Here is a 17,385-nt window from a genome sequence, read left to right on the forward strand (position 1 = left end):
TTTATGTTGCATAAATTCTGTTCCCTTTCCTTCCTAGCGCACGTGATATAATCTTCCTTATGATGAAATTTGTCATTAACCAGTAAAAGTAGGAATACTATTTCCCCCACACTCACCAATATGGTGTCATATCGGACAATACGGGCATTTAACAAATATACAGTTTGACCCATACCAAAAAAACTGTGTGCTTAGCGAGTGTAAGGAACGACGACTCGTGGTAGGAAACTTTATTGTCTCCCTTGAGTCACACTCTTTTGCGTAAATTACAAAAAACGTTTTATCGTGTTTTGGGGGCTTTGTCAAGAAGGTAAGTCAAGAAAATTGATGTATGATTTCAGATATCCTACATATTTGATTCATACATTAGGCATGTGTCATATGTACTAAATAACTGAGGCAGAGTTTGGTTACAAATATTCCGATCAGTAAATGATTTTGGTTTCACACAAACAGCCGGTACTGGCGGTAGTGATCCGGAGACTTGTTAGATTTACGTGTATTACAATCGTTCGGCAGTGTAAATTATTTTGTTTTTGTTTATTTTTATTTTCCTTTCTTTCTGATTATATAGCGTATTTCCAAAATTTTCACTTACTCGATTACAAAGAGTTATTGTGGGTTCTTAAGATCTGATTGAATCCTACAGAAAAAGTATAAGGTCAGGACTCAAAATTTGAATCCCAAAAATCATAGCAAAAAATAGACTAACTGTATATCAGCAAACAACTCGATGGGACTGATGCAGATAATTTCCAGGCAATCGGAATATATAATGAACATATGAATTGGGGGTACAACGATGAAAAATATACAGTATACGGTCGTTAATGTTCATCACAATATTACTATGCCAAATAATATCAGTTGTCCAACTAGTTTATCCTTTTCAGATTTCTTGCTAACAACAATGGATTCCAAAACGTCATATTAAGTATTTTCAAGAATTCTTTAAATCCCATCCAAATTGTATGAGTACAGGATTAGGAACTCGCACCTAGATTTATCAGTGGGCTATACCAGTGTATTTCAGATTTACGTACTTAAATCTCAACAAATAAATCGTGGGAAACAATGGTTCATGGTGGATCCATTCACAAGGGCTTGTACAGAGGAGTTACTTATTTAATGGCTACAAAGGAGTGGACAGAATAAATATATATTCAGGATGTTCTATTAATAATCGCTTATATTTAGCAATTTCAGAAGTCAACTCATAAATATGAAGGGTCTATCAGACATAAATCCAACAATTTAAACTCGAGTCATAAGCATCGTCTCAAAGCCAGGGTCTGTCATCTCAATTGTATTCTTACAATAACAATTCTAATTACATCAGCAATTTGATAGCATTATATCAAAAACATACAACACAGTTTAATGAAATAAGTATATTAGGTTATTACTGCATCCTTTTTACTCCTTTCTAATATGACAGTTTTATTAATGGATACATTCTTCATATAACCTCAGAGTGAGGATTATTACTTAACAAAATGACAAGATGTTTACATTTTCTGGCATATTTACTTCCATTTTATTGACATGTTTTTTTAACATTTTCTTTTAAAGGATATTTATAGAAAATGTACATTTCATTTTAATAAAATTACATTTCTTCAGGATCTTAATTGTAATGGCATGTCACTTATTTGACCACAGACTAGTTTCAAGTCATTTGGCAGAGTCTTAACTAAATATATAGTTGTCTTGTATCAACATCATGAATGTTACATAAGTATGGTGCCAATTGAAATTACTGTTTTTATTTCTTATACATATGGAACAGAGTTCTAAGCTAATTACCTTATTTTTATATATAAATGTATATTCTGTAGATCCCCAATCATATTTTCACACATTTTGTATCAATGTAACTGGATATGTATTTTCTGTCTTCACATTCATAGCCTCATAGATAATTAATAAAACACATTTAGACCAACCATTTTACTGTTGAGAACATTCTAAAAATAGATCTACTCGGTCATGATCACCTGTTCCTGATTTTTCTGAGGTTTTCCATGTCTTATAGTTTAGTGCATCCTAGGATCTTGTATTTAAAGTAAAGGGGTTCCTAACCTGCATATAACATCATGACAAGATTGGGGGAACTTTTTGTATTCAAAGCAAATAAATGTGTTTTACAGAAAATTATTAATGTTTTTTAAACATTTCAATAGGGCTATGTCTGATGTTGAAGACGACAGTAGCCCGTATGAGCAGGGTGAACTGGCCCCAAGTCCAGATTACAGAGAGCAGGATGATGACCCTGATAGTCAGCTGTCCCTATCACCACAATCTCGTGAGGCTTTAGATGATGACGAAGATGACGATGAAGATGTTGCACATACCAGCAAAGACAAGTAGGTATCTGTACATGTGTAAAGTGACCAAATTTTCAGTCCATCAACAGATAGGAACATTAAAGTAGTTAGCCATCTATGTAGATTTGTAGTTACTTTACATGTACTTTCATTCCGAAATTATTGACAATATCCTCCTTTTTTTTTGTCAAAAATGAAAGGTCAGGATCAATCTATCTTTTTCTCAGACAACTTAGTGAGGTTCTCCATTTGAAGTCCTATTAGAGTACATGTATTTTGAATTTTTATGAAGATGGCTGACTTGAATTCTGACAGTAAACATAAGCCAAACTGACAACTATCAATGTTATAGAGCTATTTCATTTTGTGCTGGGCCCAATCTAGGTTCATTTTGTGCTGGGCCCAATCTAGGTGCATTTTGTTTCCGTTGATGGGTAGTTTCTGCTCCTCAGAAATAAACAAATATTCCCCATTTTCTAAATAAAATTTCCCTTCTCCTCACTGATAAATTTTCCAGATTACTTAGGAGAATTTTATTCTTTATACTCTGTTGAATTGAATGTTGAATTGTTCTGATCTTTCTAGACCAACCCTTGGTTAGATTTTTTGGTCTCTTAAAATTTTCTGAGCCCTGTTCAAAAGGTGTAGGTGACACTTAAAATTTGTGATATATATACATGAATTCTTCCACTGAAAGCTGGCTGATTAAATTATCTGTTTGCATGTTTTTCTTTCAACAATCTACTGTTAGGAAACAACAGGTTGGATGTAAATTTTGGTATTATCAGAAATTGTATTTGTCTAATCAAGTACATCCAAATCACAGATAAATAATTGAATTTTGTAGTAGAATTGAAGATGAGGTTGGACTAGACATAAAACCCCCACAAATACAGGCTGGACGAAAAGAACGGAAACACAAACATAAAGATGAGCGCCGTCGTGACAAAGAAAGACATACACAGTCAAGAGACAAGAGCGATCGACAGCCAAGAGACAAAGATCGTAAGTGACCCTTTTTTCATCTTCCAGAACTTCAACTTTGTACATGTAATGAAATTTTGATATGAAAGATTATGGGTAATAGAATCCTTCACTTCCTACAGATGTGAACAGAGATATCCCAACACCAGGGCAATATGTCTACTGTTGTAGTATGAGTCTTTGCCATGTGATTTATTCTAAAAGTATTATCCTGGGGGTTAGGATATCTCTGTCTACATCACATAGAGGTGATTGATGGCTTTTATCAAACACTATCTGATTGTAAAACTTTGGAAATTGATATGAAATGCATATATCATGCCATCATTAATAATCCATGAAGTGTGTGTGTGTTGAGATTTAAGATGTTATATGATGGTAGCGTGATTACAAATAGTGGTCTTTTCAAAATTTTGATGTAAAAAATCTATGTTGCTGAGATAAGCTGAACCACACAGATGAGAGGCTAGATTTTCTAATGATATTTGATAACTCATTACAAAACAATATTTGTACTTACAGGGTCTTCACGCAGTGGCCACGGTTACGGTCGGGAGTCTCAACGATCCAGGAAGCAAGATGTGAGGGAACGAGAACCTAGAGATGTCCGGGATAATTACCGTGAAACAAAGGAGAGGGAACGAGATCGCCGTGCCAAGGAGGAAGAGAAGAGGGAAAAATCTCGTATGGAGAGGTAATTGTTTCATCAAAATTGGAGGGATGTACTGGAATCACCCTGTCTCTGTGTTTATTTCTGTCTTTCTCAACGTAGATGTGCATGTGACTTTTGCACCGCTCATCTCTTATTTTACCCTATCTCAGTGTTTCTGTCTTTCTCGACGTAGATGTGCATGTGACTTTTGCACCGCTCATCTCTTATTTTACTCTATCTCTGTGTTTCTGTCTTTCTCGACGTAGATGTGCATGTGACCTTTATTTTCTTTTCATCTCTTATTAAAACTTTTTGCAGAGAACGACTAGAAAGAATAGAGCGAGAAAAGGAAAGGGAGAGAAGGATGAGAGAAACACGGGAGATAGAAAGAAGAAAACGCAGAGAGGAGGAACGAGAAAAAGCAAGGGCAGAAGGTATGCATTCTTATATCAAAAGGATTTTTCTTTAATGCAGGTTTATTAGTTTATTCTGACATCCCTGTCAATGAGTTTTCTCCAGGAAAAAGAAATCACCCAATGATTTCTGCTCTTTCTCATGCCCAGGGAAAAAATCAGTCACACATTTGATATTTACATCTCTGGAATAGTTATTATCTAACATAAATGCTTTCAAATGCAAACAGTATTCATTCATGAGTCATATATATAGATTTAAATATGTCGGCCCACAAGTGATGCAGGTCACAAATAATAGCTTCTTGCCTACATCACCTCATAATAATCTAATGCTAACAGAGTTGTCTAGAGTCAGACGAAAGCTTGTCTTGTTTTCAGGTACCTATAGGATTAAAGAATCAATTAGATTTTAACTCCTCAGTTTAAAAATATTGTTTTGAAATTATTTTTTAAAGCTCTATATAGGCGAGAGAAAGAAAAGAAAACAGCCAAACAGTCCCGAGCAAGGAGTCGAAGTCGAGAAAGACAGTTTGCTATTGACTCGCACAGAGACAAAAAATCCCGCCATCGTGTAAAATCTCCAGAACCAGGTAAAATTATTAAAATGGATTCAGGGGGAGTTGCAACTTTGGGAATATTGTTTAGAACAATAAAGTAAAAGGAGAAACTAGAATGGAATGTAGTGGGTGCAGAAAGAAATTCTTTAATGGCCATGTTCTGATATTTACTTGTATTTTGTGTCAATAGCATTTATAGTTATGGTGTTAGATAGAAAGAGGTAATGCAGCGTATACGAATCCAAATTCTTGTAATGTTGGAAAGGTAATTATAATGTTGAATAGTAGTTCTTAAAATAAAGAATTTTAAAAGAAGTAATGCTTAACCAATTTTTCTTGTAATGAAGTGAAAACTTTTTATGATGTATAAATTTAGAACGTTCAAGGCCTCGTGGTCCACACACACCTGAAGAAGATTACCCACATGTAGTGGAGGAGTCAGAAGAAGAGGAGGAGGAAGAAGAGGAGGAAGAGGAAGATCATGTGTCACATGAGGAGCATGCTGAGGCCAGTGATATCCACAGTGGGGAATCTGATGTGTCAGTCGAGGAGGAGGATAGTGATTCGGATTCTGAGTCAGGTAGAAGCTTTAAAGGGCCAAATAAAAAATGTAGTTAGTAAGTTATGACTATGAATACAGAAAAAATACATTATTCCAAATGAGGTTCTTTTTTATCATAAGGGTTATGAAAAAAAATTACCAAAAATAGAACTGTGAATTTCGATTTTAATGATATTAGTATTCTGTTTTATCCCCTGTAACGATGTTAGAAATCTTATTTCACAACTACTTGTCAACTGTCAGTTTGATGATTTTTGGAGAAGAATTTAGAAGTCTCAAATTTTGCATTTTGTAGCTTTTTAAATTTCACTTCTATCAAAATACTTAATTCACAATTTTTGTTACATATATTTCAAGGAAGAAATCAAGGGTAAAGGATAGAGAAGTGGTTTTGTAAAATTCAGACAACAAACTCTGAATTTTCCCAAAAAATTTATAGCGGAAGGAAGGTCATTCTTCCATTGCTTCCCATAAAATTTAACCTGATTTAATCTGAAAAGGTTTTGATTTCCTTCAGGAAGTGGCAGTAACTCTAACATTGGAAGTGACGACAGCCACCAAAAACACAGTGACATGGAAGAAGATTCACACCATCAGGATCCTTCTAATGGTTCGAGAGTTATCTCCCTTTGACATTTCTGATAGATGTATTTTGATTACAATGGTTAGAATGGTCAGATCAATGTATGCCAATTAGATGTGAACTATGAATAATGTCAAACTTTGTAAAAATAATCTTCTTGATCCTATTCTCAGACTACATTAGGCAAAAGCTTAAAAACTGACTGTTAGAATCCACTTTTATCTCACTATCATCAAATACATTTTCATGAACCAAGGGTGTTCAATACGATACTCTTCATATATAAATTATTGTGACACCTAGAAGATCTTGGATACATCAGATGCAGACCTAGTTTTTCTTTCACCTGATGTTTAGTTTGACAAATATTTTCACCAAATTAATATCTATGTTTCTTCATCACCAATACAACTGTGCATTTGAATACTTTTATCAAGTCAACATACTTCTGAAATGATTAAAAAAGATTTTTTATGATGGCTGTTATATTTTGTGTATACTATATATGTGTACATACAAAATAACACCAAAATCACAATAACAGAGTATTATGGGTATTTAAGTGCATAGATAAATCATTTCAGAGTAGTGGGAAAGGATTTTTCACAAAAATACTATATGAATATTGAAATAGATTTTTTTACATGTGACTTGCCTGACAGATTGTATTAAATAGTACAGTAATTGGTTGAATAGCTTTAACAGGACTTAAGTTCATCCTTTATATTATGGCATATGGAAAATTTCTTCATTCTTTTTTCATTTTGTTATAGAAAATTTAAGGTCGATATTTGATGATGACGATGAAGAAGAATCAGAGCCAGAAAGTGCAGCCTCTTCAATGCAAGTGTCAGAACATCAGGACGAACGAATGTACCTACAGGATACACCTCCACAGTCTCCTGTAGAACTGGCACCAGATCTTCCACCATACCTCCCAGCAATACAGGGATGTCGTAATGTTGAAGAGTTTCACTGTCTCAATCGCATTGAAGAAGGAACTTACGGTGTTGTGTATAGAGCACGTGACAAAAAAACAGGTTATACAATCATTTAAAAGTTACAGTATCAACCCTAAAGACAATAATATCCCTTGTGTAGTAGTAAAACTTTCTGAATACAATTTCAATTTAATTTTCCAAAATCAATTTTATTTTGATCATGAGATATAAATTGATAAAGCAGAAAGTTTGATATTAAAGGATAAGTGTCAATATCATACAAAAGTGAAAATATCTGAAAATGACTTTTCTTTGAATGTGGCTTCGGTGAAATTGTACTTCGAAAAGTAGATATTTTCTAGATGAATAAATAGCTTTGACAGTATTTTATCCAGCATTGGGCTTAGGCTAAGGACATAATTCCCATGGCACACTGCATGCTTCATGACCATCACCAGATGGTGGGCTGTTCAAATCACTTTTCTTCTGTCCATTCTTAAACATTTCTCATATCACTACCTTTTCTCCCTAAACGTGCCCATTCGATTTTGTGACTGATCAGAAAACAAAACAAAGTGGTTAAGAGGTGGCCATCTTGAATTTGACAAATCATTTTAACTACTTTTGAAGATTGATTTAAAATTTGATATTATTAAAAGCAAAAACAGAGGAAAGAAGGGAAAAGATATCTTGTTCCCAATTATTAAAAAGAATTCATTTGATGTACATAATGTGCAGATGTACTTCATGTTAGGTGAGCAATTCATTTCTAGTAATTTATTTATTAAGTAAATTGTAACATATTTTCCATACAATTGGGAAAAAGTGATAACTTTAATATAATTTTAGATTTGACAGCTGAGATTAATTGGTTGTCTATTTCTTGTAGATGAAATTGTGGCATTGAAGCGACTGAAGATGGAAAAAGAGAAGGAAGGCTTTCCCATCACTAGTCTACGAGAGATCAACACTTTGCTGAAGGCTCAACACCAAAACATTGTTACTGTCAGGGTGAGGATGATGAATAAGAGGAAGAATAATTATCCACTGTTGGTATAACCTTGTCTGTCATGTCCTGGTGGGCACGGCCTGAATCATTGTCATCACTCAATCATCACTTGATGTATTTATTATTTCAAAAAGCACTGACTCTTAAAAAAAATTATGTGAAGTTATAACTATCTTGGTATTGTCGAATTAGAAATCCTGTATGCAGTAGAAACGATTCCTTCCTACATACCCGTTACACCAAACAGGACTAAGAAGAAAGAGAATAGAGGTTGTTAATAGAACTTTTTGTGTTTACAGGAAATTGTGGTTGGTAGCAATATTGATAAAATATACTTAGTCATGGATTATGTTGAACATGATCTAAAAAGCCTGATGGAGACTATGAAGCAGCCATTCCTAGTGGGTGAGTTTGGGCTTGTTCTATTAACATGTTACATGTTGGATGTAAATCCAAGGTCAGTTTTAACAGGGGCATGTCATAGAACATTCTGGTTTTTCAACAAATAATAAGTTTAACTCAGATTCTGTTTCTTCACATTCTAATACATTTTTGATTGCTAGATTGTCAACATTTTAGTTCTGATCTGTGAAAGACAGATCATAATCTCGTGAAAGACGCTCGATTTATTTATTATCATCTTACTTATCAAAGGTCTTCCATTGTCAGTCTTTCTTCCTGTCAAAGATAATGATACTGCTATTTAGTGAGACTCCTTAGACATGCAAACTGTTTCAATATTTCTTGAATTTCAAATTCAGTAAAAGAGACAAATTTTCTTTTCCTGATTATTCCCCTTGCAGTATCTTGCATTGGTTTGTGTTGAAATTTCGTAGATATCCCACAATAAGATGATATTTTCGATATATCAGGTGAGGTGAAGACTTTGCTGAAACAGCTTCTGTGTGGGGTGGATCATCTCCATGACAACTGGATCATACATCGGGACCTCAAGACCTCCAACCTCCTTCTGAGTCATAAAGGCATCCTCAAGGTAGGTACCTTCTAAATATTCTAAACAAATTCTTTGTTTTTTGACAAAGTTTCCCATCCATCCAATCTATTCTGTCCTGTCGTGGTGCATCTTATTCTGAATAAGTGTTATATCTTGAGAATCCCTCAACAGATTTAAGTCATATTAACCCCATATTACTGTAACATCATCTACATTTTATTTTGAGATGGTCATTATCTAACGTTAGAGGGTAAATGGTCACATTTGACAATTTCTGAAAATTCAGCAAAATATGATACTTGTATGTATAGGAGTGTGAACATCCATGTCTTACTGATATTCTCCTATTCAAGGGCACTAGTGTCACCGAGTGTAGTAAGATCTCCAACAGCAGGCAGTCAAATTTTGTTGTAATGTAGTGGTGGTGCTTATCAGTCTGTAGTTAGGATCAGAATGAACCTATTCTCTAGTTCATCACGTAACCTTTCGGACTGTACACATGACTTGTGACAGAGAGTTTACATGTGACTTTTAGTGTGTTGTTTTAACCCGCCATTTTGATGTGATTTCTTACTATGTGTAATTATGTCATTAGCCAAAACTTAATTTGCCAGCCATGTTTCAATTCTTAGTTTCTAAAATGACTTCTTGTTTCATACTTTACGTGTGACAGAGCGTAATAAGATAATTAGAATTTATCTGAATCTAAAATTGCATGCGCTAAGACATTGTTTACACTCTCCGAATGATATGAATTAGTGTTGGATTGCTCCTGTTTTAGTTTTCTTTTCGACATTGTTAATAAAATAATTATGCAAACTTGAAATTATTATAATCATCAGGAAGTACACAATTTTTAACAGATATTTAAATGTTATAATGCTTTTTATCAGTTATGAAATGAATATCTAACCATTTAGTCCTTTAGTAAAGTAAGTGACACTTGACTTTTACAAAGTTTTGCTCAAGAAAATGTGATTTTGCTTGGAAAAGAATGTGGAACATCAGCATTCTCAAAGTAACTAATGTATGATGTGATTGACTAGACTCAATTACTAAGTGGAATTAATATCATTTTGTGTCATTAATGGATTATAGATTGGGGACTTTGGACTGGCCAGAGAGTATGGTTCTCCACTGAAACAATACACACCTATAGTTGTTACACTCTGGTACAGAGCACCTGAACTTTTACTGGGCTGTAAGGTAGGTGTTGTTAATTTCACAAACTCAATAACGAATGAACAATAACTAAAACTAAAAAATAAAAGTGTGATAGAGAATAATTAATTCATGATATTGATATAAGAGTTGAATGGGTACAAGTGTATTCAAATCTGAGGTAATTAACAGCACTGGCAAAATGGATGTCAACATGTGATACCAAATTCCTTACAATCATTTGTCCAGAAATAATTTTTGATGACACCCATGCTGATTCAGTTACCGATATCAGAGTCTTATATCTTATATCACTGTGTGCAAAATCATGCATTTGCATAAGTTCGCAAAATAAAGTGTTCCCGAAATCAAACTGATTTACAGTTCATCAGCAATTACAAAATATCCTTAATATGGAAGGTAACTTGAGATTAGTTAATTCTTGTAATATCAGATAACATGGCTGTGTAAAGTATTGTTATACCAGGTAACTTAACTGTTTATGCCAAATCTACAACATTGTCCTATTTTCCTTAGCTGTACAATCTCATGACAGAAACAGGGAAAATGAGATGCTAGCAAAAAATATGTCATAAAATGATTCCCAGTAATTCAGAATACATCAAATACATAAAGATTATATATCTATATATAGATATATTTATAGATAAATGTTGAATTCACAGTGTCCATCCTCCATTTACATATTACCCTCCCTATAACTGTAGACCCTCTTTATAAACCCTACATTTTCAACAGGAGGTGTCAGTGTAACAAGAGTTTTGTTATGTTACAGGAATATGCTACTGCGATAGACATGTGGTCTGTGGGTTGTATATTTGCCGAGTTCCTGATGATGAAAGCGCTTTGGCCAGGGAAGTCGGAGATTGATGAATTGAATAGAATATTCAAGGTAAGGTACTTTATGATAAAAAGGGTTTTGTTTGCACCAGATTAAATATTGTGTTCCTCTGTGTCTGTCACATTATTTATTTTTTACACTTTCAAATCAAATTTGAATTTCAGCATGTAACAGATCATCTAATTACTTACAAATACCTGTATATCACAGATCTATGAGGATAGCTTTCACTGATCATTTAATGCTTCAAAGTGGTCCATATAACGCCATTCATCATTTCTAAAATAATCCTATATTTGTGTCATTTACTGTTTATCAGTAACAAGTCATGCATTGTCTGTATGTAAAGTGATTTTGATGTATAGTTTCAAATACTTACAAAACAATACAAGGAAGGTTCATGTGTTTCAGGACCTGGGAACCCCTAACGAGAAAATCTGGCCAGGTGTGAGTGAGTTACCTGGAATGAAGAAGTGTACATTTACAGATTATCCCTACAACACAATACGACAGAAATTTGGCTCCTACTTCACAGATGTAGGATTTGATCTGCTAAATAGGTGTGTATGATCATTCTCATTATAGAAATTTGGCTCCTATTTCACAGATGTAGGATTTGATCTGCTAAATAGTTGTGTATGATCAGTCTCATTATTTTTTTTAAACAATGAAGTTTCATCAGTAGGAAAGAAAAAAAAATTACAAAATTCACTTTTGTATATCAATATCTTTATCTTACCTGCATAATGTCTTGTCAAATGTTTTCTTTTAACAAGTTAAAAGAGGCTCACACAAAGTTTGTATTCTATAGATATTTGGTCTGTAGCATACTTAGGTAAAGGGCTTGTTAAAATGAGTATGATTTCTGTACCTCGTGTTAGGTGAGATACAAGGCGTGTTTGTTTTCAGATTTCTATACCTTGTGTTAGGTGAGATACAGGGCATACTTGTTTTCAGATTTCTATACCTGATGTTAGGTGAGATACAAGACGTCCTTGTTTTCAGATTTCTATACCTCGTGTTAGGTGAGATACAGGGTAGCTTGTTTTCAGATTTCTGTACCTCATGTTAGGTGAGATACAAGGCGTACTTGTTTTCAGATTTCTGTACCTCGTGTTAGGTGAGATACAGGGCATGCTTGTTTTCAGATTTCTGTACCTCGTGTTAGGTGAGATACAAGGCGTACTTGTTTTCAGATTTCTGTACCTCGTGTTAGGTGAGATACAGGGCATGCTTGTTTTCAGATTTCGGTACCTCGTGTTAGGTGAGATACAGGGCGTGCTTGTTTTCAGATTTCTATACCTCGTGTTAGGTGAGATACAAGGCGTGCTTGTTTTCAGATTTCTATACCTCGTGTTAGGTGAGATACAAGGCGTGCTTGTTTTCAGATTTCTATACCTCGTGGTAGGTGAGATACAAGGCGTACTTGTTTTCAGATTTCTGTACCTCGTGTTAGGTGAGATACAAGGCGTACTTGTTTTCAGATTTCTGTACCTCGTGTTAGGTGAGATACAAGGCGTACTTGTTTTCAGATTTCTATACCTCGTGTTAGGTGAGATACAAGGCGTGCTTGTTTTCAGATTTCTGTACCTCGTGTTAGGTGAGATACAGGGCATACTTGTTTTCAGATTTCTATACCTCGTGTTAGGCGAGATACAGGGCGTGCTTTTTTCGGATTTCTATACCTCGTGTTAGGTGAGATACAAGGCGTGCTTGTTTTCAGATTTCAATACCTGTGTTAGGTGAGATACAGGGCGTGCTTGTTTTCAGATTTCTATACCTCGTGTTAGGTGAGATACAGGGCGTGCTTGTTTTCAGATTTCAATACCTCGTGTTAGGTGAGATACAGGGCGTGCTTGTTTTCAGATTTCAATACCTGTGTTAGGTGAGATACAAGGCGCTTGCGGATTTCTATACCTCGTGTTAGGTGAGATACAAGGCGTCAGATTTCTATACCTCGTGTTAGGTGAGATACAAGGCGTGATACAAGGCGTGCTTGTTTTTACCTGTGTTAGGTGAGATACAGGGCGTGCTTGTTTTAGGTGAGATACAGGGCGTGCTTGTTTTCAGATTTCAATACCTCGTGTTAGGTGAGATACAGGGCGTGCTTGTTTTCAGATTTCAATACCTGTGTTAGGTGAGATACAGGGCGTGCTTGTTTTCAGATTTCTATACCTTGTGTTAGGTGAGATACAAGGCGTGTTTGTTTTCAGATTTCTGTACCTCGTGTTAGGTGAGATACAAGGCGTGCTTGTTTTCAGATTTCTATACCTCGTGTTAGGTGAGATACAAGGCGTGCTTGTTTTCAGATTTCTATACCTTGTGTTAGGTGAGATACAGGGCGTGTTTGTTTTCAGATTTCTGTACCTCGTGTTAGGTGAGATACAAGGCATGTTTGTTTTCAGATTTCTATACCTGGTGTTAGGTGAGATACAAGGCGTGTTTGTTTTCAGATTTCTATACCTGGTGTTAGGTGAGATACAAGGCGTGTTTGTTTTCAGATTTCTATACCTCGTGTTAGGTGAGATACAAGGCGTGTTTGTTTTCAGATTTCTATACCTCGTGTTAGGTGAGATACAAGGCATGTTTGTTTTCAGATTTCTATACCTTGTGTTAGGTGAGATACAAGGCATGTTTGTTTTCAGATTTCTATACCTTGTGTTAGGTGAGATACAAGGCGTGTTTGTTTTCAGATTTCTATACCTTGTGTTAGGTGAGATACAAGGCATGTTTGTTTTCAGATTTCTATACCTTGTGTTAGGTGAGATACAGGGCTATCTTGTTTTCAGATTTCTATACCTTGTGTAAGGTGAGATACAGGGCTATCTTGTTTTCAGATTTCTATACCTCGTGTTAGGTGAGATACAGGGCGTGCTTGTTTTCAGATTTCTATACCTTGTGTTAGGTGAAATACAAGGCGTACTTGTTTTCAGATTTCTATACCTTGTGTTAGGTGAGAGATATACAGGAATTTGTCAGTTTGTGTCTCTAGCTGGTGTGAAATAACACTTATTAAGATTTCATAGGAACCACTTTAGTGATCAGTGTGAAAACTGAGAGTAAATTTCACAGAAATGATAAGCTTAAGTCTTTATCCAACTATAAGCCCCTTACTGGCTATAAGCTTGTCAACATCTATTGATGTCCAGTGAATTATGATAAATGAAATTCTAAACTTCTTTTGCATTTGCTGAACCTCTATAAAGAAAACATCCTTGTGGAAAGAACATGTTCTTGATGGTTTGGTGTAATGCTGTTGATGTTTCTGAAGTCACAAACTATCACCTTTAAATGCCTCGTTGATAAAGTTCCTGTTTTGTGGGAAAAAATTGATTCATTGTCCTTTAATAAGCCCACTCCGAGACTCTGAGGGTAAGAAGTAATATGTTGGCACCATGAGCTAATGACAGGATAAATACAGGGATATTTATGTACTATAGAAAATTACAAATAATACCTCAGACAGAACAGAACAATGGAATGGAGTGTTCATCTATTTATGAAGTGAAATCCACGACTGGAATCCGTGACATATGAAATCTGATTGATTTAGAGGGTGACTAATCAATGGTTTGGTGATCTTGTTTCTTCTTCTTCTAGATTCCTTACATATAACCCAGAGAAACGTATTACTGCGGAGGAAGCCAACACACACGCTTACTTCAAAGAATCTCCACTCCCAGTTGATCCATCCATGTTCCCAACGTGGCCAGCCAAGAGTGAACAGCCACGGAAACATCAGAACTCTCCAAAACCTCCATCAGGTGGCAATGCCTACAACAAACTCATGGTATGTGATTCTAGACCCCAGATAAATACTTCACGTATGCAATAGTTCTCTTTTCCCAGTAACAGAAGGTTATTATTGTGAAAAATTTTCTCCGGTTTGGTAAGTACATATGTAAATTAATTTTGATGTACCACAAAAAAATTCATGTGTGATGATTGGATGACTCTTCTGTGGAACTAATATTTCTGGCTTCAATTTAATCCTGTGTTCACCTTGGTGTTCAGGTACTTTACTGGTCATTTATCTGGTGTATAACGTGTTTGGTCACTGAACATTTTAAATTTTCTAAATGATTGTACTACATAAAGATATATTCCTAAACAGTAGGAGTCTTTAAGTGTTTGTCTTATCTTGTAATTTTCTGTCAGTATGAGGTAAGCATTTTGCAAAGATTTTACATTTAGCTCCCTTTGTCTGATAACCTGGTAGAGTACAACAGTGTCATGTGACCTGTACTACACACCCCTGTGACATGGAGATCATCATGTGACATGTAGATTTCATTATCTTTGTGAACTACTGTCTAGCTTGTTACTTTTGTGGAAATAATATTTTGCTGTTCGCGGTACATTAACTTTATAAAAGTAAAATATAATTTCATCATTTAAAAGAAAATCTTTGACCCATGAAAATTAACAGAGATATGAGATTTTATTTGCTGACTCAGGTAATTAGTATACATTACAAACATTAGAATGTACTGCTGTATGATTTTAGGCTGATGAAGATGTGGAGAAAGTGATAGCATCTAGAGGGTTCCACCTGACCAATGCTGCTAAGGGAGCCTCCGCTGTGGGAATGGGTTTCAGCCTTAAGTTTTAAAGAAGAAGCAGGACATTTTCCTTCTCATCTAGAGCTAGTGAAGGAATACAGACCAGTCTCTGAAAATTGTGATCATGTTACAGCACTGCTAAGGGGAAAATTTACAAATACATGGATACATATAGGAAATTCTATATGATATTGCATTGCTTGATCTCAAATAAAATTTGTTCATATCCATCTTGTGTTAAGGACAGGGATACAGTGAAACCAGGTTTAAATTGGTGCTACAAAACACTGCCCTTTAGACAAATCTTGGATGTCAGAAATTAATTAATAATTTTAGATAAAACAGAAAACTCAGAAATGAGTGATGAGGAGAAATATTCAAATTCTGCATAAGATTTACATGTATATAGTCTCTCATTTTCAAGGACTTAGAAACATGTTGGTGTGGAAAACTGAGAGATCCTCTCCACACTTTGACACATCTTTCTGCTTCATAAGGAGTGATCACTTTCATTAATCATCATTGTAAGTGCCATAATGAAGACCTCTAAAATCTTGCTTTGATGTGGTCAGGATGTGATTACACAGGAGCAAATATCTCGGAACAAAAGCATGGTAAAAAATTTGTTATGTTACACATGCCAAGTAATACTTGTAAGGTATATCTCAAGTACTAAATTCCCAAACTCAGTCTCTACATCTGGAACGGATATTTACAACATCACTGTCATATTTATCACTGGTTCCAACATGTTATTTAACTGGGAAAAATATGACTGCTCATAAACACTGATATAAAATTGTGAGGGTGGTGATTGTATGTACGTGAGGATGGAAGAGATCATTATTCATGTTTGTTAACTTGTAGAGTTTATATATTGATTATCTCCCATGTATTTAGGTTTGGTGTCTCTGTGTATCTTCTGACAGTAATGGAAATTATCTGAGATGGATTTCTCAAGATTTCTTATCCGTGCAATCAAAACAGGTCATAGTCTCACAACAACCAGCGGTTTTCTGGCGAATTCTGTCAAACGATGATTTGACATATCCTGATGTGTTCAATCTAATTAGGTACCAAAGTATTTCAACTAATTCACCTCTTTATTTACTTTTTAAGGGAAAGGTGATTGCGTGATTTCTGAAAATGTTTTCGATAACAACTTGAAAAGTAACTTACATTCTGATAGAAAGCATTTAAAACGACGTCGCTGGATTGGTCCACAGTTTAGGAAAGTTATTGTAGTGAAGCGGGAATGAAGCAGAAATCCAACCCGTAACAAGGTCTGGAAAATTGGTCTACATATATATATGTAGTTAACAGTCCAAAGCTTATAGTTAAAGACAGAATGGAATTGTGTTTCTTTACAAGTGAACTCAGACAAACTAAAATGCATTTACTAGTATTTAGGAATTTTTCCCACAACCCATTTGTTTTGTACATTATATGAGAGACTTGAAAGTGAATGATGAGAAAGTGGTTCTTTGTAAACTTCAATAATGTTTTCTTAAATACAGAGAAATAAAATGTCAGACATAGAAATTCTATTTGTTTGTTGTTTAGTAAGATTGATACAGCAGTATTACAGCACCTGAGACAAGGAGTTTTCCCGTTTTGATTTGTCTCATTCCCAAAAATGCTACACTAACTGTAGTTGTTCAAGTGATACGCCTTGCTTCTCACAAATATGATATAGTTTTTCCTGAAATTTGGAAATTCAACATAAGAATAGATACAAGTCTTTCATTCCTTGCATTAACTCCTTCCACAAGTCTCTAACTACTACTAAAAAAATTAACTCTACCTTAAATTTT

At 34.9% G+C, this 17,385-nt stretch overlaps 1 protein-coding gene across 1 annotated transcript; it reads left to right on the forward strand.

Annotated features, from left to right (window-relative positions):
* Window positions 1–292: 292 nt before the first annotated feature.
* Window positions 293–17,113, forward strand: LOC132557487 (cyclin-dependent kinase 11B-like). Its single transcript, XM_060221981.1, has 17 exons — window positions 293–310; window positions 2,184–2,366; window positions 3,175–3,332; window positions 3,834–4,005; window positions 4,282–4,397; window positions 4,835–4,969; window positions 5,313–5,516; window positions 6,016–6,108; window positions 6,855–7,121; window positions 7,912–8,033; window positions 8,331–8,436; window positions 8,904–9,025; window positions 10,085–10,192; window positions 10,944–11,060; window positions 11,421–11,569; window positions 14,610–14,799; window positions 15,517–17,113. The coding sequence occupies exons 2-17, from the start codon at window positions 2,188–2,190 to the stop codon at window positions 15,619–15,621; spliced, it is 2,343 nt and encodes a 780-aa protein (XP_060077964.1). The 5' UTR covers window positions 293–310; window positions 2,184–2,187; the 3' UTR covers window positions 15,622–17,113.
* The last annotated feature ends 272 nt before the right edge of the window (window positions 17,114–17,385 follow it).

Source organism: Ylistrum balloti, unplaced genomic scaffold (assembly GCF_031769215.1).
Source record: "Ylistrum balloti isolate Yb309-2 unplaced genomic scaffold, AGI_CSIRO_Ybal_v1 Utg369656, whole genome shotgun sequence".
Lineage (NCBI taxonomy): Eukaryota > Metazoa > Mollusca > Bivalvia > Pectinida > Pectinidae > Ylistrum > Ylistrum balloti.